Source organism: Ischnura elegans, chromosome 8 (assembly GCF_921293095.1).
Source record: "Ischnura elegans chromosome 8, ioIscEleg1.1, whole genome shotgun sequence".
NCBI lineage: Eukaryota > Metazoa > Arthropoda > Insecta > Odonata > Coenagrionidae > Ischnura > Ischnura elegans.
Window position 1 is genome coordinate 51853040 of NC_060253.1, and position 22392 is coordinate 51875431.

At 37.5% G+C, this 22392-nt stretch overlaps 1 protein-coding gene across 3 annotated transcripts in view; it reads right to left on the minus strand.

The window, feature by feature from the left end:
- Nucleotides 1-22392, minus strand: part of LOC124163296 (protein quick-to-court) — a 135043-nt gene that overhangs the window by 56640 nt on the left and 56011 nt on the right. For all 3 annotated transcript variants that reach the window (XM_046540101.1, XM_046540098.1, XM_046540099.1), the window contains exons 2-3: nt 13969-14100; nt 8229-8339 (exon numbers count right to left, since the gene is read on the minus strand). In XM_046540101.1, coding sequence (XP_046396057.1) covers nt 8229-8339; nt 13969-14091 — 234 coding nt within the window. In that variant the 5' untranslated portion in view covers nt 14092-14100. The remainder of the gene's footprint in view (nt 1-8228; nt 8340-13968; nt 14101-22392) is intronic.

Here is a 22392-nt window from a genome sequence, read left to right on the forward strand (position 1 = left end):
TAGTTTACTTTTAAATGAATATCTCTTAGATTGGCAACGCTATTTATACAAGACTCCCAGTGGCATACTATTCTGGCTGGTAAATTAATCTAATTGCTAAGTGCCGCACTGAGAAATCCCTCGGGCTAACCGACCAGGAAATAATCCCCGCGACATCTTACCCACAATGCTAAGAATAACACTTTTCAAAGATGATGAGGCCGATGGCACAGAAGTCTTCCGAAAGATGAGAAGGAAGCAACCCGGATAATGAATAAATGCTATTAAGCGAGAGGCCTTCTTGCCGAAGAGCTGGAGACATTAATGGAGATTGATCTCGTCTCCTGCGGTGAAAATCCATGTCGAAGTCGAGGGTGGAAAACAACCATGAGTAAAAGCACATCACGCGATCGTGCATAAGACAGTCCTAAGCGCCGGTATCCATGGAAACCACAAGTTTGTAAACACGGGAAGGAGTAGACGGGGGGCGTGTATTCAAACGCAAAAGCGAAGACGAAGAGACTTCACAACGCGACTGATAATTTCAATCGATTCCACAGCAAAAAGGTAACAACCCCATTTGGAAATAAATGGCGCAGCAAACATGAGAAATAAGGGTCCTAGAAGATAAAAGCCACCACAACTTAAGACCTTTGAAAGAATATTCAGACCATTTCAGTCAAACTACGCCAAATCGATCGTTTTCTATAAAGGCTGTCAATCAAATCCGAGAAAATATACCTGGACGCAAGTAATTTGCATGATGAGCACGCCACAAGATAGTGGGAACATTGTGACAAGGACGGGCATTCAGAAATATTAAAGCAGTCTAAAATACATAGAGTTTATAGCTAAAATATTTGGATACAGAACACGGTGCTAAAAAAGTTAAAATAAAATGATAGTATACCTAGCAATAGGATACCGAAGTTAAATGGGAGTAATAAACTTCAATAGCTTAGTTAGCCATTCCTTCTTTTCAAGACCAGAGTGCACAATAGTGCGATTGCATTGCCGATTGAAAGAATATCGGAATTTAAGGGAATTACGAGGAAAAAATTACTTACCTTAAAAGTTGTCAAGTTGTACACTCTATTGGCATTATCGCTCACATTTTGTCATTATTTTTCCCCACGTATCACTGTACATTTCACACCGGTTTCTCCGTTCCTTTTTGTCGTCCGCTGAATAAAGACGTGTATGATGAACTCCGGTGTTTGCTTCCGTTCTATAATCGTACCAAAAGCGGTGAGGTCATGGCAAAATTAGCAGTGCCTGAACGCACTTTCCTCAATTTTGTTCGAAGTGAAATATTACTCTGTGTGTTTTTGTTACAACTCATTATTTACATTTTATTACAATATTTTTGTCTTGGCTACGAATTTATATAGCAGAAATTTCGAGGCAACGACATTTATATAAGTTTTATTTCACTAATATGTCTTTTGTTAACCAGTGCTAGAACGGCGGTCCGGCGTGTTCTGGCACCATGACACCACTGAACAAAAGAGACATGTTATGTTAAACCCTGACTTCATTTTCATTTAGATCAATAAAATAAAACATGCGAGCAGCAGCAGAACTTCTTTACCAAAACCAACATACAGCCGAGGACATAAGAGAGCCATCATGTTGAGAAATGAGCATAAATTTATGTACGAAGACTTTCCCGGCCTATGTGAGCAATGAATTTTTCTCGGGCCTCTGCTCGGGCTGAAAACTCCAACGTCCCAAACATTTAGAAGAGCATGTTACTCGTCTTAAGGACAGTCTGATGTTGTGAAGGAAAGATGTCGATCAAAATCGATTTTTCGAGCAATAGATTTTAATAGAAATGAAATGATCGACTCGAAAAAAATCGAAAACTGAACCAAAAGATCGAATAATCGAAAAAAATATAAGGCTATTTAAAAAAATACAGCTAAAAAAAAACATGTTTATCATTCATTAGAGAAACACTCTAACTACACTTTACAGGTGAAGAAAAAAACACAAAAAATGTACTCAGAATACATGCTTGCATTATTAGCGGTATAAATTTACAAATGCACGCGCATTAAGTTTTGAAATAACCGCTTGTAACCAATCGGCTTCCCTAAATGTTTAAGAAACATCAACTGATTGAAATGCTTTCTTGATGATCGGATTCGATCATATAGAGTTTGGATCGAAACTCGAAGATCAATGTTCGATATTGGTTTCCTCGATCTTTGGCATTTCAAATTCAATTTTCGATTTTAATATATACCGATTTTTCCATCTCTATTCGGATGGACTAGGCATCGAACAACCGAGCTTATATGCGATTACCCAGGGGTCAAGCCAGATTTGATTGGTGGATACCCCTAGTGGTAGGTTCAATGATTGGCCGAGGTGGACCCCTTGCTCTCAGTAAAAACCTTTCCTTTTTGTCAACCAAATTCCAATTGCTTCTTTCACCACCCTGTTCCAAAAGCCTCGGGCGTGGCAGAGCAGTTTCTTGTCTTCCCATTTGAAGGAAAATATCATTGCTGAAGAGAAAGTAATACAGTTAGGATCACTAGCAACGGAACTGTGTATTTCGAGAGAGTTGAATACGAACCGTACTCGCAGGGCAAAGAGCGTAAGCCAATTGTTCAGAGTGATCTAATTATACAAATGAGTCCAATTGCATCTATTCTACTCTTTTGAGTAGAGCGTAGAGGGGGGGGTGATGGAGGGTTAAGCTACGACAACAAAGGCTTGTGAGCCCTCACAGAAGGATATCAAGCTGAAAAACCTGCCACGCCCACTTGAATGTGCCCTGGGAGGCTCGGGTCGACACAGAGATGAAATAGCGGTGCAATATAGAGTGGTAAAAGGAAACAGGAGGTCAACAACAACAAACAGCCACACCATGGACTGATTGCATAGAAAGTAATGATTTTTGTCAACTTTTTGTTCACTTGAAGACAAAGACGATTGTGAGGGAAGTAAGAAATAAAACGAGTACTGTGCAATACAAAGTCAGCTTCAAATATTTCACAGCCCAAGGTAAGGTCATTGGCTATCATTATGAATGACTACATGCATACAAAATAAGCGCCTGTAAAGGTATTCATCATTCATGTTAAAATAAAACTGACTGGTTATCCAGAAAAGTTTCAAACACAACGTACAGCGGCTTCATCATTAAGTTTTATTTCCAAAATTGAAACTCAATTTCTCAATGAGTCCTTCGAATATGCATTGGTGCCGATAAACAAGTCAGAGTTCACCGTAAAATTGTGAGAAAGAGGGGTAGAGATTGCTTAGCTTAAACTGAGAGACATTATAATCAATGAAGAAATAAAAATTGAGTACAATCGGAGTCCAATGCTTCTAAGATTACTCGGAATTTTTCGAAACTTCAGATTTTTGACCGTTATTTTAATAAGGTTAAGCTAATAATAGTTTGAAGTTCATTTTTGGTCATAATTGAAAAGAAAATCTCTGCTTAAAGTGAATATGTCATCAGATTTGCAGTAGTCACAACGAATTTTCGAGTAGGTAAGTTGGAATACGATATCCGAAAGTGATAATTTTAGTCAGCAATTTCTGTTCATTTGATAACTAAAAATCTGCATCATTGTAATAAATAAGTCTGCAGGGCATTGAGAATGAAAAACTGTAATTGAAGACTTGTCGAGAAGAAATGTAGTTCAATCTACTAAGCCATTAAAAACGTCAAGAGGCGCAAATATGCAAAAAAATAAGAAAAGCCTCTCTCAATTTGCAAAAACCCTATATTAACATCATTAATGAAGCAACGAAACACACAGTATCAAAGCTTACACACTAATAAATGGTGGTTTACTCATTATTTTATAAAAATAGATAAAAGAAAACGATTGTACATGTGAGACCATCGAAAAAATTGAATAAAAATTAGCACTCAATAGAATAGAAATTAACAAGAAAATAACATGAACAAGTTGGACGATTTATCGAAAGAAATATTGGGATATTTCAACGTTTATCCAACAAGTGAGTCACTTCTTCAAATCAATACAACACTGGGGATGGTCAATTCATTATTTAGTATTTTGTACAAGAAACAAGATATTTATTTACGTGCGACTTATGCCTAAACGCGCACGTAACTTGAACACAGTCGGTTGCGTATTAGGTTCACTCGAAATTTCCTATCCTCTCTACAATGTTTTCTTCCCTCCAATGGCCCTCAACGATCTGCGTTCCAATAGGTCGCAATTCTTTTAAAAATGTTCATTGAGAGCCACTAGGTGCCTTTATGCCAATGGAGTGAATGCCTCGTTTCACGAATTGTTATCTTGGGTCAGAAGTCAGCGTCGTAATCAACATATTTTGACCTGATGTTAACGGAATTTAAATTATTGGTACCATACACTTATAACGGAATGAAATTGAACGAATCCGTCACTAATTTTAAAGGAAGAGAAGTAAAAATGTGTTTTTTCGGGACTTCTTCCGTCAAGGCCTCCAGCTTATATGTTATTTTTCAAAAAAAAAATCCCAGGCCACAAAAAGATGAGACTAAAAACCCCAAGTCACGACAACCTAGGTTCCTCGATATTGTGTATCGTGACAGACCCAGGGAACCGGGAGATTCTCCAGCTTGAACTAGGTATATGGGCCAAAGGGATTTCTCACACGCCAAGGTGAAATTAACCACTGCATTTGCACCACTCTCTCTATCCGAGGCATACTACCACCCGGCAGAAAATTCTTCATGATCGTGACCCGGGACTCGACAAGTCACGAGATCATTAAAATAGGCACGTCAACTTTAACATACTGGCCTCCACCAGTACTGTAACGTTAAGACTATACCGCTTGGAAAAAATCACTTCGGAGACCCTCGCCTTATTATCTCATGTTATGAGAACGATCATTAACTCGAATAATTGTTCTAAAATAAGGCGCATAATTCCTCCGTGCAAAGACAATAAAAAATAAAGATTCTTCAAAAAGAAAAATATGAAGGCGACAAGAGGAAAAATAAAATCTTGAATCAAAAACATCACCAAATATTTAATTTAAAGAGTTTACAGTCGCCTTTGACAGTACCATTATCAGCTTTACGTGATAGCCGGCAATAATTTGGAGTAGACATACTGTAGGAATTCAGGTGGAGAATTGGAAAAAATACAAACCCCACGCAAACATTCCAATGATTTATCAAAATAATTACCACACATACACCGGCCTACTAGGCTTAGGTTGGATTTGGAAGGACCACTCTTGAAAATCCTTGCAACCCCAGAATAATGTATTTAGCAATACAGAAGTCAGATAACGACGCGTGAATCGTCTAAAAAGACTTCCCATCAACTTTATCTTAAAAAAATAATACTTATTTAATAATTGCTTATGCTGCGAGTTCGCTAAAGCTTTGTCTTACCCATCCGAAACAGATCCAATGTATTAGAAAACGTATTATTCCCGGGTTACATTTAAATCTAAGTCGCTTTGTGTGTTATTTACGTGCAACTTATGCCTAAACGCGCACGTAACTTGAACACAGTCGGTTGCGTATTAGGTTCACTCGAAATTTCCTATCCTCTCTACAATGCAAATTGATGACATTAACAATTTTCCATGCAAAAAATAAATCTCCTTGAAATGGAATATTTTCTTATACAAAATATATACTTTCAGAAATGAAACTGTTGTAACCCATTCAATGTTTTTTTATGTATATATTGTGAACTCTTTCGGATAACACTAAATTTTAAAGACCATAAAGAGGTTGGTGCAAGAGACGAAATGTATGTAACTTCAAGAAAATGTCAAAACTCAATTTTGAAGCTTTACTTTATGAATAATTTTTGGGTCGCGAAGTCGCGAATCTACCTACTTACGAAGCCCATAATTTCAGAGGCTGGCTGTGGCACCATTTTAAATCGCTAGAAAGATTTTTTACCGGACGTTCGGAGAATCTAGGACACGCAAGATATTTTAACCCTCTCCAGAAGGCATTTCTAAAAATCTTAACGTCCTCCGTTTCAAGAAGCTAAGGCATTAAACAAAGTCGGTCTCGTACATAATGCATTAGCATCAACTTTTATAAAATTAATGAAAAGATCTACGACACACTACAGTCACAGGACCATATTTAAATACATACTCATTTCACCACAAGTAAAATACATGAAACAGTAAATGACCACATCTAGTCAGTAAAAAGCAATAGAGAATATATTCTCCGAGAATGATGACCCTCGTCTCTTTATGCTGTTCTGCAATTTAATCTAATCTGTAATTTAAAAAATAATTTCCCCAGAGACATTTGGAATCGTCAAACCAGAAGCTTCGATAACATGTCCGATTTATAAAATATTAAGGAATTATTTCACAAAACATTCGGCTTTCTAGCCTCAATTTACTTACAGTAATGAACGACTAGCGCTTCAAACATAATAAAAGATAAAAAACATTTTGAATACGAAATAGTTCTACATCCAGCATCATAATATAAAGTTTGATTAAAGCGTAATAGATTGTCATTAATTTCAATTATGCCTCTTAAAAGGAAACAAAAAAATAAATGAATGTCTATCTGGGAAATCGCACGCACTTAATGTCCTTACTGAATTTCTCGGCACCCTTGAGTAAGCAGAGCGAGGTCATAATAGACTTTTTCTAGCTTAGTTCAAAAATGGAAGAGCAGCCAATAAAATGCAACGTAGTTTGACTGACAAAAATGAAACCAAGAATTCCTAACAAGGATCACTTTCTTCAATAACGAGATTACGCGCGTCTTCCATCTCACTTTGCTCTGGATTATTCTCCACATGTGTGGTCTTCCAATTCACAAACGGACATATACATACGTATACCTCTAGTAGAGAAGATTACTGCCAAAACTTAATTCCGTGATTCATGGAATGATATTAAACACATACATTTACTTTGATGAAGGAATACTCCATTTTATTCTTATATGAAGGATCACCAAAAGAAATTCCATCCTTATAGCAATGCAAGTTCACATAAACTAATTCATTATTCCTACCCGAGTTCGCAAAGGCCACTGACGTTTTAAACGTTCGAAAGAATTCGCAGGAATGTAATGAAAATGCAGCGAAAGGAGTTGAACTCCCAACCCGGTCTGTGAATAACACCTTTCTTTGGACTAAGTGCTTAGCTTGTCGAGATCCACTTTATCAATCAAACCGACTTGGGGTCTGAAGACCATGTTCGGCGGATAAAAAGAAACTTTCATCGAAATAATATCACTGCCATGAATACATTAAAAAAAGTAAGAGTTGATTGCTCTTTATAGGGTTGGATGGAAGAGGGTTCAAGCACTCGACTCTCTCTCATACGGTCCTAAAAAGGGAGGAAAAAAATCCGCAAGAAAAAAGGGACTCGGTACGTGGACTGTCAAGGGTGAAATCACATGTACCGTGCCGACGTCGCTGTCTAGAGGAAAGAACGAATACATGGAGCAATTTCCGCGAGTTGAATTTTTTAACGGCACCAGCGGGGCAATGTCACTTCCAAGGGGACTAAAGGAAGCACAAGAACATGGCGGCTAGGCGTAGTATCTGCTGCCGTTTCGCGCGAATTTTATTCGGCGGCGCCACTAGGCAGCTGTATCTTGTTTAGTGTTACTTTCGCCTTAAACCGTAGTGGAAGTAGTATTTTTAAGCTGATAATCATCTCGCATGCGTTGAATGTGTGGTTTAAATGAGTTATTGGCTCAGTTATGTGACTTCCGTTAATTAGAGGCGTTTAGGGGGGGAGGGGGTCAAACCGATTCTCACCCAATCTCACGTGGGGGATAGGGGGGTCCTGGCATGTATCACGTAATTTTTTTTCCGCAAGAAACAGAGTAATATATAAACAGATCTTAGTAATCTCAAATGCTAGTCTTAACTAATATTAAATAAAAATAATAAAATAAATTGTTTTTTTTATAAATCCAACGTAATGAAGCATAGATTAACGTATTTACATTAAAAATACGCATTTTGAACAATCTCACGTGAGATTAGAGGGAGGGAGACGAGCCAAAACTCACGATATCTCGCTAAGGGAGGGGGTGGTTAAGAAATCGCCAAAATCACCTCACGTAATTAATGAACGCCCCCTTACATATTACTGCTGTGTATTTCTTCGTGAAAAGTAGATAGATAGGATATAGATGACTGGTAGCTCCTCGGGTGACACTTTCAAAACCTGATTTTAATGCGCGCGGAGCGACAACAATTCTAGAGGCGGACTTGAGAATTTTCTCATGTAATATTCGTGGTCACTTCACTCACCAGGCTGCGCTTCCCGTCAGCAAAAGGATTCCTGCATGACTGTGGCCTTCCAGTCGGCGTGGTGGAGTAAGGCGCGCCGGTCCCATCACAGGACATTGGCGGACACTCCCTCTGCGAAGGTAAACGGCAACAAAATGAGATACGAACAAAAACATCGAGTGATCAAAAATTTGAACGAAATCGGCACGAATTCTAAAAAAAAACAGGATTACTGGAAAGATTCAACATGCCAACATTATTATGCGAAAAAAGCACAGCGAATGAAGTACAAATAGATAAGTGCAAAAAAGCTCTAGAGGGCCAATGTGAAAGGTCAGGGTAGGGATTGCGTTACCAGAAAATGAATACTTGGATCTGCTTGTAGGTGAGCCGATGACAAAGCTACACTTTTGCAGATTTTGAGTAAGCCTACTTATGCTGATAAGACTGTAACATATACTTAAAATTTTAACATTGACGGAGCTATACCCATGCTGATTTTAGGCATACCCAAATGATTTTAAAAAATAGTCAGCACTTAATCATTCAGCCAGTTCAAAGCGCGGGTAAGTGTGATGGGAGTAAGAAACTAATTAACTCAGCAATTAATTTATTGTTAAAATGTCCAGGGGCCTAACCCCAAAAAATATGCACCAATTATTTTCTGTGTGCGTGACATTCGTTTTTTCGAAGTAAGGGGCTGGATTCCTTTTGCACATCCAAAAGGGTTAACTGTGCGCTTCCTTCGCAGTGCGATTTTATCCCACCACCAATAATAAAACGATAAATATGATTTAATTCTTACCATACTTAAACAAAAATCATGACAAAATAACATATTATGTCATATTAACATAGATTTGCATGCTGCAATGGAATTTAGGTACAGGTGAGAAATTTACGAAAATATGGAATCTCTTTTCCAATAAAAGATCATACGTGGACCACAAGAAGTAGGAATGGGGTAACATATCTTACACGACACTACACTACCAGCAGAATACTGCTTGGATAACATTCCACGTTCATGACAGTACATCGATGCAGCAGTTTTGAAACTAATTTTATCACTGATCAGTATAATAAATGGTGATGAAATGCGAAGGGAATATTCCTGACTCCGTAATTTACATATGGAGTTGATATAATCTCCCAGTTGGAACAATTTCCTTCACAATGAAAGTTAAAAACACAAGGGTAGGCAAAATGCTGATCGAATATTAATGTTGGCCGATTATTAGTTTTTTAAATCTTTAAGAAAACGTGATAGGAAATGCAACTGCTTATTGAATAAATGATTATCTTGATAAAAATCCATAAAAGTTCACATATCTTCAAGGAAAATACCTCAATTAATCAATTATTTTCGTATCTCGATATGGGCATATCTGTATTCCAAGAGACCGATGCCTAATGTAAAATAATTAAGCTAAATATGCCACAGAAACTCTACATAAAACTTGCAAGTAAAACTAAATAAAACACAGTGTACAACATGTACACGTTTTTCAGAGGTAACATTTTTTCAAAAAATTATTTTAAAACTTCTTAACGCAGATAATATTTAAAAACTAAAATCTCCAACGATGACTTTAAACCTGAACAAATGTCCATAATCACATCTATTATTCAATAAACCTCACTTAATTAAACTCTCCCGAGCGTAATAAGCCTCCATTTACTCCGCTAGGTTCGACCATATTTCTTTGTCAAGCAAGAGACACCACTAATGAGATCTAATTCACTTACTTCAGAGGCGCAGAGCACACATTCCAGCGGTACTAAATTCACCTTAAACACTGATTTATAATTTTCCATTAGAAAGATAAAGAAACGAGCTAAATCCAAGAAACGCCACAAATTCAATTTAGATCAAGAAGATGATGCCAACATAGTGATACATTTTGTTACTACCGCAATGTACCAATAATTTTCGGATTTTTGAACACTTTATTATAGTCTATGAGCACGGTACATTTCTTGGCACAAACTCTCGCGAAAATTGTGCTGAATAAAACGGAGAAGTGAAAGGTCCCATGAGCGATTGTTCAAATGAAAGAACGGAAACAAAACCTTTCCAATTTATTTCAGACAAGTATGCGGCTCCTACGTATTCGTACATCGATCTCTAATGTGAAAAATCAGTACATAATACTAGTTCATACGGCCATGAATAGACCGAAAAAAATCAGTAAAAATACAAAATAAATTAATATTAGTATGACATTCCTGCAATACTTCGCCTCGAAGACGGGTCCATGATTGGTCCTAATAATTACGAATGTAAGTACTTTCTTTACTTGCGTGTGATTGTGCTCTGCGTTCCCCCGCGTTTTGATAACAATAGCATTATTGTTGATTAGTATCTTGGAGTTTAGGCTTAGAATAATTTAAATGCCGATTTTGCCAACAGTATATTAATATACCTTCATTAGGACTTTTTTTGGAACGAATTGGCTTTGTTTTTAAACAACGTTAACGTAGAGGTCGAGAGAAAGAAAAAAACTCAAAATCGTCAATATGCTTAAAAATAAAAGTACTGGCCAGAGAGTACTTCGCTATTATTTTTAAACGGGAATGAAATAAATCACCATCAATCATTATTTACGCATAACCTAATAAAAACTGATTAGCTGAATATTTACTACGTAACATACACAGAAATAAAACGTTATAAACGATGAGTGTGTAAAGGTTAAATTAAAACAAGGATTGACAAATATTATGCGCCAGATGAGAAAACGACCCAATATAAAATAGGCACTGGGGTAGGAAATTATCAATCTTCAGCAAGAATTTGAAAAACAAAGAGCAATTTTAAAAAGTTAACAAAAAAAAATTCCATGAGCAATTTTATCATTTAAAGTCTTGAAGTAAAATAATTTTGAAGCGAATGCAGCTCGATTGCCGTCCTTTTGACATGCCAGAATTGGACTGAATACCGGATACTGAACAAAGAAGGAAAACGTTTCAATTAGGCTCACTGGCTGTCATCAAAGAATACATTTTACACATTTGACTTTAAAACCGTAAACTCATTATCAAGTTCATGAACACGTAAAATAGTCGTCAGGAACGTAATAAAAGCATTGAAGGAGTTAGCAAACATATTCGGACTAATATTTTCGAAAAATAAATATGATAAATCATCAGGGTCTTATATTGTTACACCAACAAGTGTCATATTACTTCTGATCCATATAATTTCCGTAAGTCCGTAAATTAGTAAAGCTACAACACTGAGGACGGAGGAGAACCACAATTGGTGAAAAAAACTGTATCTCAAGACTTCAGGCTTTACTTCGTAGAAGTAGATGACATATTTTGTAGTCCCCTAAAATTTTTCACTAAAGGATTCTTCAAATACCCTCTTGATTCCGCAAGGCATCGAAACACGTTGGAAAATAAAAATTGAATAAGACTAATAAATATATTCCAATGTGAAAGGGAATGAGGCATTGCAATTAATATTCTAATGGTATCAAATGTAGAATTTTATTGTGCTTTGTTAAAAAAGAAAAAAACAAGATACTCCCGCGTCTCCGAGTCCTGAGAAAAATTATGCGAATAAAAAAACCAAAAAAGGGGAATCATAAATATTATGATAGCCATGAAATAAGGTTTGTTTAGATTTTATAAGCTAGAGAGATAACCAGACACGGTCCGACGACTAGATTGATATGGGCGGATGTATTTCGCAACTATTCAAGAGGTTTCTCGGAGAACGAAAGTTTCGAGACTTCTCGAAAGTAAGAGGCAAATGGGCTCTAGACCACCGTTACTTCGACTTGAAGATTTTACTAGGTCTATCGATTAAAGTCCCGCTTGTAAACGACTCAACCAATTAACGAAGTTCAGTATCAATGAATTTTGTCAACAAGCTAGTCCACAAGTTGGTTAGTTGTATTTATCACGAATAGTTAATGCTCCTTCAAAATTTATACTTGAATATATTCGCCTTTTTGTAGCCAATAGTATCCCCTTGTCTTGCATTTCCCGTTTGATGGGGTATCGTAATAGTTCTTTCCCTTCATTTGGAATGAGTTCTATACAATCGACAAGAAAGGTGTTAAGTTCAGTCCGGAAAAACCTATTTAGCATCGAAAACTATAAAATTACAAATTACATTTTTTTCTGATAACTTCAGGCTTTACTTTGTAAAACCTCTCCATGCTGAAAATAAAGAAATATAGCTCTGTAAGGTTCACTATTATTTTTATATGGGCACGACCCGGGTTTCGTAACCTGAAGATGTAACCACAATACGAAACCCGGGTCGTGCCCATATTAAAATGATAATGAACCTTACAAAGTTTTATTTCTTTATTTCCAATACATTTTTTTCAATTGATAGTATCCTTTGATGCTCGTGGCACAAAGCGGTCTTATCTAACTATATATTTAACTAGTAAATACACCTATACATATGTAAACAAAAACAAAAGCATTGACATATTAAAATGCCAGCATAATTTACACAAGATCTATCCTCAGTTCCTTTCGATCGCTTCATTTTCAGTGCTTATTCCTAGGTGTTTTAGGCTAGGCATTTTATCATGCTGAAGATTTGAGACTAATTTGACCGAGTTTATAGATATGGGTTTCAGCTCCAATTTTGGTGAACTACTTCCCCACCCTTCCCACTATGCTCCTTAGTTCCTCCCACCAGAGTTCCAAGTCAGACTAATATTGCTTTTCTCAAGGGATGCTGAGAAAGCCTTGATCTTCTTCGAGGGATATTCTCTTCAATTTTCTCGTCTCGTGCGTTTTCAAACGCATTCCTTACTCCTCAGGTAGCGTTCTCCGAAATAAAGAATGTTCTTTATTATCAGACTCTTACGTCAACCTCCCTTCTTTCTTTTATATTGACCTCCTTGATCTTTGAAGATCTTCTCCAGAGCTCAAAGCCTCCAAAAATATTTTCCCGAGCCAAAAAATCTTAACTTGACGACCACGCCCTTCGCTGAACAGGCAGCCACTTTGTCGACCTTCTAAATACATGGAAGAGACGTTCTTCTAGACAATATTCGCAAGCAATTAACATATTTTAGTTTATTATATTTGACTCTGATGACACTCATTTAACTGATCCATGCTAGAAGAAATTTAAAGTACCCAGAGTATTGAGCTGGTATGTGTCTCATGGTAAATGTGTGATTAAATGCAAGCATGCGAGGCCATGTTTACGAAATTTTCCTGGATGTTATCTGTATTGTAGCGAGAGAATAAAAATCAAAGGAATACAATTCAAGTAACATCTAAAAATCATTTCAATCAATTAAGATAGCCTCAGTTCATCGTTGACAAAAAAGCGATGGCAAAAATGTAACCATTATTCAAGACAGAAGAATCAGATTAGAAGAATAATTACTTTCCTACCATAATTAACTCTTATGCACACTTCAAAAAAGGTACGCAAATTTATTAAAAAAAGTATTTTGTGCTGGTATGAAGCCTTCGGGCTTCAAAGACAAAAATTCTTTGGTTTACGTGTTGGAACTGAATGATTGAATTTCAAACTTCAGCGGCTTAGCCCGTGGACGGTGCTACCCCCACCCATCCAACCTTACCTCCAGGATTAATCACTAACAGTGAGATTAAATGTAACGATCAGATGTAAAATTCACTTATAAGGATTCATAATCGGTACACTTCGATTACTTTAACTTCATTACCGGCCATTAATGTGCGAATGAAAATGGCAGAGGTTTACGTTTGGCAAGGGTTGCGTAAGTGAAGAGAGAAGTCAAAGCGTACTCACCGTGGTGCTTGTGGGTGTCCTAGCAATGTCCAGCGGCAGTTTCATGGAGTTGGACCGCCTCAGAAGAGGTATTCGACTCTTGGGCGTCTGTCGATGCGCCTCGCGGGTACTCGAAGCGCTCATCTTGGCAGGCTGCAAAGACAAAGACAAAATTGGTTAACACCTTTGAAAACTCACATGATACGTAATCAAAATCGAAGCTATAATCAAGATGAATGCATCACTCCCTCACCACCGGTCGTAGATTGACTTTTTTGGAGACGTAAAACAGTGTTTAATGGTAGAATGTTGGGTAAACGAGGGACGCGAAGGAATAGAATAGGACTTATAGATCGAAAGGGAGCAGGCCTTTACAGTGAATTGAAGAGGGAGGTGCTTGAAGGAAAGGGAGACACCAAAAATCCTCCTTAAGTACTACATGGAAACCTACCATAATCGGTATAATACTGTAATAATTATGACTCATTTAAAACTATCGCACTTGTCTTGAATTTTCGGGGAATGTGGAAAAGACCTCAATCAACATTTGCCTGAATTTGCCAAGCATAAAAAAGTTTAAGTTTTCCTGGGCATCAGACAATTACTTATACCACTTACCAAAGTATATCAATATAGCTAGTGATTTTATAAAAAAAGTTTATCTGAAAATGCACCGCGGTAATTTTTTTCAGATTTTAAGTATTGGAAAATATTGACCAGGGTCTACTACATGTATGTAATGATATCTATGCATATACCAAGGAAATATCAAGATACTTAATTCAAGTTTTAAACGAATAATGCGACACCAAAGACGATCATTGGAGCTGGAGGGATGCATTATTTTAATCATTGGCCTCAGTGAGACACTCGGCCACATTCACCGAAGTATTCTAGGCATTATTCAATCCATAACAAGCCCCCTTATGTAGCAAATCCACACTACTGCCGCATTTAAGCCATGGTGGGACCAATCACAAAAACATGAAATGAAAAAAAAATCACCGAAGTGTGAGGTGGCCCAGGTACTGCAGTGGCACAACTATAAGACGGATAGATCCCCCCCAAAGCCTCACAGAAATAACAAAATGATTTAAAACTATTATCAAAGTTTTTCCTGTTGCGATGATTTCCCGCGGAAAAACGAGTGACAGCCAAATTTTAAATGACAAAATGATATAAAATGTATTTCCAGGCATGTCATTTTTCAAAAATTTTCCCGGAAACTCCGTTGCCTGGGGCCACCCCAGGCCATACCATCCCCCCCACAAAACATATTCCTAGTTACGGCACTGAGGGACTGAACCCCCTAAATTTAGTACTTGAAGATGAAATGAACATGTGAGTACATCTAAACTAGTTGTACGCACAAAAATCGAGTAAAATTAAAATAGAAAATATTATATTAATGTCGATAAGCATAAGCTGCTTAAAAGGCCCAACGGAGGCAGAAATTATTCAGAGACTACCCGATCCCTCCTATGATTCCTAGTGGAGGAGTACTTCGAGCACAGCACTCGGATGGGACATTGAGCCGTCCCTTTGGTGCCTTCCGTTAAAGAGCAGGCTAGTGCCGACGCCGGGTTTCTCTCTAACCGTTGTATTTTGTGTAAATTGGTGACGCATTGCTCTTTCAAAAATTGAGTAATCACCTTGAATTTTTATGGAATTTAGAGAAGGCGCTTGTCAATATATGCCCGTATTTTACAAAAATAATAGATCTGAAAAAATATTGAGGTAATATTTCACATTTGAGATTAAGGAAAATTTTGATAAGGGTCTACACCATATACCCTGAATGGGACGTTGAGCCGGTGTCCCCTTGGCGCCTTTGGTTAACAGCAGGCTAATGTAGATGTCGGGTTTCTCTCCACCCTTCCTTCCATACCCTTCTACAAGACGTAAATGACTTTATCCGTCGGTCGCCTCCTCCATATGCCATGCTGAATATTAGAAGACGAATACGAAAGTTTTGAACGAGTAATGCGCCACGAAATAGACCAATCGAGTGGAAGTGATGCACCCTCTTAATAGCAGCCCATTAAACTGTCGCTGCATGAAAGTTAAACGACAAGGGCGCGTGCATCTTAAACCCAAGTTTCTCCCAACCTCGTTTCCCACCCTCGAAGAACGGAAACAGCGACGGCCTTATTTCCCCGGGGCCATCTGCCGCCGTTCCCAGCGCTGATTACGGCATAGAGGTGGCTCACGGATTTCCCCGCCCTCCTCTTAACTTCGCAGCCAGCCGAAGGCATGCGGGCTCGATGAGGTATTCATTAATGACGCTTGTTGGATTACGTCGCGAGGCGGACGAGTCTCGGATCCTTGAATTAAAGACGTATTCCATGCGATCAACCGCAGACCGAAAAATCAGCAATCACGCCTTGACGAAGAAAAATATTACGAGTACGTAGATGAAGCGAGATATTTCCAAGAAAAAAGCTTTGACCTTTAACCGGTGGTGTGCGGTCCGGGAGACCGCTGCGTTTCTAAAATTATGAATATTTTCAAAATTGCTATTTCAAAATGTCTGCATTCCTCGTGAGCGTCATAATTTTGTATTAAATTATCGTTTTTGTAGAGCCCTCCTAAAATTTATCGTTCTTATTATTTATTTCTGAAAAATTTCAACTGAATTTTAGTAGCGGTCTGTGAGACCTCACGTCACTAAATTGGAAATCCAATAAACGTAATGCTGGTGGAAATAATTAAAAAAGTTGTTGTAAACAATTCCTAGCGATTTTTCAAGAATAATAATCATAATAATAATTAATAACTTGTAAGGAAGCATTTTAGTTGCATAACGTGGATAATTAAGTACTTAATTAAAAAAGTACGATAATAATAACAACTCAAATGTTTTTGCTATCAGTTTTTTAAATCCTGTTTCAAATAACAATATTTACTGAAAAAGTTGGTTCGGATTGGGAATGCATAATATTAAATATAAGTTTCATAATAGTTGAGAAGACAAAGAAACATTAAACTAAGCAATAAAAATGCCGTTGCGACGTTTCATGAATTTTTGTTTTATTGCGGTCTCCCAGACCGCACGTCACTGGTAGTGGAACAAGAATTGCACGTCACTGGTTCAGGGTTAAAAAGCAAGGGTGTCCCTGAGTAACAATATAGGAAAATTATAACACCGGTCGACTTACAGCTTGTTATTTATATCCAACGTGCATAGATATATAATTTTTACTTAGCATTTCTCATCCTAAAAACAGATTGAAAAGTAAAAAAAAAAGTTACCTAAGCCAAAACTTTAACAGAAAACGCACCGATTAACGTTGTTATTTGCACGTAAAAATGCCATATTCCTAAGCTACACCATTCTATCACTATCCCATTAATGAGAAATGAAATCTATTCAAGGGCTACTGAAACTATTTATCGATGGGAGATTACTACTGGCATTTTGTTGAAAAGAGAAAAGGAATATTTAGCACTCCATAAAAAAAACATTAGATGAGAAAATTATTTCCCCACCTAATACATGGCCATTTTTGGTTTAGAAGTAAAATACATTTTCGCTGTAGTAACACTACACGAATTCATACTCAAAGTAAAGATATTTCGTGCTGTGGAAAAAGGTTTAAATAATTTTTAACAGGTTTCTACGCAAGGAATCAAAAATGAAAACCTCCGAATCCACGTGACCTATCAGGCTTGACCTTTGTCGTGATAGGGGAGGACATTTACTTGACAACTGTCCACATAACATGTTTGGACAGCAGTGGTGAGTTTGCTAATGGATAAGTATTATTTTTTGTCACATTAAATTAAGGTGTCATTTTGAAAGAGGAGATATCATGATTTGATTTTCAACTGTTTGATTGGCTTTCAAACGCGAAACCTTTCAATTTTACATTAAAATATCTCCATAGCTACTAATAAATATGAATTCAATACTGGTCTCCCCTTTTTCTTACTCTGCAGGAAATCCGAATATTCTTACAGATATTTACCCCTATACTCTACGTGAAAAAAAACATTCTCTTGGATGATTTGAAAACATCAAAAAGAAATTTTAAATATTGAAATTACTAGAGGTAAATAGCGACGAGTTTACTGAGATAAAGTAGACTACAGAAGAAATGTTGAAAAAATTGGCACGTTTTTAAACTCTCAAGCAGAAATAGGTCCTGGAAAAAGTAATCATGACGACTCTTCGGAAATTTTGATGGATGTAAAACACCTCTTTGTATTCAATTTAAAACGGAAACATAGCAACATCAGTGCGGGTGAACATATACAAAAGCCGAAAATGGCTTAAACATACTCATAATTGCATTGGCACGGCCTTCAAAGAACAACGGATGAAGTTAGTTTCTTAAAACAGTTTACCAAACCCATTATCAATAGTGAAAACGCACTAGTACGATAGCTTTTCTCCATCTTGTGCAAAACAATCATCATGCTGATGAATAAACATAATAGATATGCACGCGTTTACACAAGACCATTAATAAATGCACAATATTTCAATAATTAGCTGATATTAGAGAGAAAATATCAACACTTGTCTTTCTCAGGGTCAACAATGATGCATCAAGCGTGTACCATTACAAACTGTTCCCACCAAATATCAAGGTCACCCCAGGTCAAAGATTAAGTGAAAAGTATAACAGATCCATTACGACCAAGAAGCACTAGACCAATTAAGTTAGCTTCCAAGACGTTTCATAATCTTAACTTCTCATCCTAATAGTCAATGGCACCACCGCTCTCTGGCAGGAAATATTCCATTAAATCTGAGAATACAAATAGGAGGCCTGCAATCAACGCTACTTCTGCAATCAATATCAACTAACAGTAAGATTACTATCTCATTCCTTTTTTTAAGCTGGCTTTTTGAGAAACGTATTGATCATGCAGGTAAAATATGAATAAAAATTTTCGAAAATAAACGAACATTGAAAGTCAGCGACCATCAATTGAATTATAGCCAACGAATAAGGTAGACTGTACCTCAAACTAGCATACACGCAAAAAAGCATTACATTCACTTCAATTCCACTCCACGCATGCGAATAACCTAGGAAATTTAAGAAATGCTTGCCTTTCATGGCAATGGGACTTCACGGCATATTACTTCGGACGTCTCCATAACCGGATGAACAGAAAAAAATGGATTCTTCTCCATCCATGACGGAATTAGCGTCGAGAGAGGGAAAAAAAACGGATAGATTACTGACCGAACTGGTGCGTACCATGAATGGGGTTGGTGAAAACCGTAAGCAAAAAGAGAATGAGAATCCTCCAAGAATCTAAGAGTTCATCGGAAAACCTAAGTCTCCGAGGAGAATGCAGTCAGAGCCCCGTAAAACAGTCCGTTACACACCGGAGGGGGCAATTTCGGAAACGCGTCGTTGGCCACGGTCTTCAGAATGACTTCTGAAGAACGTTAAGAAGTAAGCAATACATACCATTAGAAACATAGTAAAATAAAAGCTGACTTTTTCTATTCCCGAGTCATGTGATGAACTTCATCGGTACTACTTCGCATGGTGCACAGCGTTTCCACTCTCTTAAGACAGTTTTACACGGGGCACGTCATTGTGTAATCTGACGAATATACGGAGGCACAATTGACTCGTGTAAAGCGGTGGATTGCTAGAACACATGCGAGAATGCGAGGATGCGAGACGGCAAAATAGCCCCTGCTCTGATTCCGAGCTCGTATTCTCGCAATTTCAACAATTTTTTCCGATAGATGTCGCAGTGGTAGCCATGAATATTATTCAGAATATTGTCGTGAACTGGGCAAAAATGCCCCTAATTTCTACTTTAAAATTAGTATCAGATGCGAAAATGACAAGTTGTGTGAGAATAAATGTCTGAGTACCTATATGAAATATTTGGTTTGCTAACTTTTGTAAAACGGCCTTTAAGGCTGTTTCACACGGGGCAGGTGATTGCCCATGTAAGAACTTCATTTATTTATCTTTATGACATGGAATTACACGAATGCACGGACGAAATTATGACGGGTTAATCTGCCATCTCACGCCAAAATTTCTCTGAGCTATGGGGGGGGGGGGGGGGGTTTATCCCCCAACCCGCCCCCCTCGCTGCGACATTGCTCCTACCCCTACTTCATAGGTGCCAAAGAAAAACATATTGGGTACGCCGCATAACATGTCCAATAGTTTTAACTCTCGTTATAAAGTTTCCCGGGCATTGCACCGGATGATGTTTTAAATCTTAAGAGAGCAGGGAGAACACTCAGATTATGAAGAGCCGAGTCATTTTCGAAACGTCACGACGGGGCAATTACAAAAAGTTTAAATCTTAAGAGAGCAGGGAGAACACTCTCAGATTATGAAGAGCCGAGTCATTTTCGAAACGTCGCGACGGGGCAATTACAAAAACATCAATCGGTGCGAAAATAGAGAAACGGTTTTGCATTATATTCTGCTGGAATATCTTAAATGAATTTAATTTTCCTTTCCTTCTTATCTTTTCTTAATCTTCTTTTTGTTTTTAACCTCCCCTATAGTATGATACAAACCCTTAACCAATAATTCATGACTGCAATGGAAACGTTACCACAGTGTTCCTCCTGAACCTCTAGGACAGCTTGACTCGGACTAGGTAAAATGGGCTCTGCATGTATAGTTAGTAACTTACTACAATTGTAAATACTTGGGTACAACATGTCCGTTTCCTACCCTTTACTTACCCTAACTATTCCTACACATACACGTTAGGGTCTTTGTTTTCTTCATGAAAGAACTCTGGTTCGAAGTCACTCTCATGATTACGTTCTAAAATATTCTTCTCAAAAAGTGAAGTCGTAATTTTGTCCTTTTGCACCCATATCATGCTCAACTAATACACTCCATATTCATTATTCACCATTCATTATCAGCATTCATTTTTGGCGTGTTATAACTCTTACATTAATCACTTTCTATACCAACTTTTCGTTTCTACTACTAATTTGTAGTTCTATTTGCATCGTAGCATGCTCATGTCCTTGGCACTCTTCTAGTTTCTGGTCTGGGGCCGTATTCTGTATTTCGTCGGTGCCGCACCGGTCGGTTTCCCTTTCAAGCCCACCGACTGGACATCAAACCGTACCGACAACGGATTCCGCACCGACGACGACACTTTCAGCGATTCTGTAAGGTCGTCGGTTTCAAACCAGTCGGTACGGTTCCCCTTCCTTCCCAAACAGGGAAAATCCGAATATATCCGAAGTTTCACGTGTCTCCACCAATGAAAGAAGGGTAAAAACAAGTGAAGACTCATTGGCACAGTTTGTTGTCGTCATCGGTCGTCATTCTCAATCTTTTTATTTGCGGAAATTACGACTTATTGCTAGATTAAGATAAACGATATTGGATAAGTTGTTAACAATGCTTATATAATGTGTGGTAGTAATGCTGTACCTACAGAATCGAAGGAAACAATATTAAAACATCACAATAAAGTTTGTATGTGATGGAGATTGTTGTTGCTGGAATGAATTATTGAAACTATCCTTGAGATCGTAGTTTCTTTTAAATATTGGTTCCGTATAATGCTATTTATTCATGATTTGGTAATATAGTTGTCATTAAGTAAGTTCCGTATAAATGTTATCAACGGAACGTTATGCCATTGGCACCGTAGCAGACGAAAATAGCATACCATGGAACGTGAACGTAGGATTCAAATGCAAATGTAATATTAGAGGAACAAGTTAGGAAATTGTTATAAAAATATGGATCTGGGTGCAATTAAAAGAAGTGTAATGACGAGGAAGTAAATAAATTGTGATTGGGTGGAATACATATGTATAAGTTGCGCATTCCAAGTGAGAGAAAATGATAATATTGCGGTAAACCTCATACTTATTAACAAATATCTTCTTTTATCGTCAAGGGAATCAATGGCTGACGATGAAATGAAATATAGTTGCCCGTTACAAATGAAAGAAACTGATACCGTTGTGGCAAACTTCATACTTAAATAAAAAGATCTTATTTCTATGCCGAGAGAAACGCCAAATTGATGATTGAGTGAAATAACAGTCGCCTATTCAGAGTAATATAAAGTGATAACATTGCGGCAAAACTCATATTTAATCAAAAATATCTTTTTTATGCCAAAGGAGCAAATAAATGATGATAGAGAGAAATAAAGCCTATTACAAGCGAGTGAAAGTGCGGTAACATAAATGAGAGAAAGTCATTATATGTTAGCAAACCTCATTTTTATTAACCATTATCTTATATTTCTGTCAAGGTAATTAATATAGATGATGACACAGTGAATTATAGAGGCGTATTCGAAGGGGCAGAAAAAGATAACATTGGAGAAAACCCTCATTATTTACTCGGTGATGAGGTAAAAATAAAATAAAACGTACAATGCGCACCGGGGAATTCATGAAACCCACTAGTCGGTGGCCGTACCGACACCTCTTTGCTGTCGGTACGGCTACCGACGATCTCC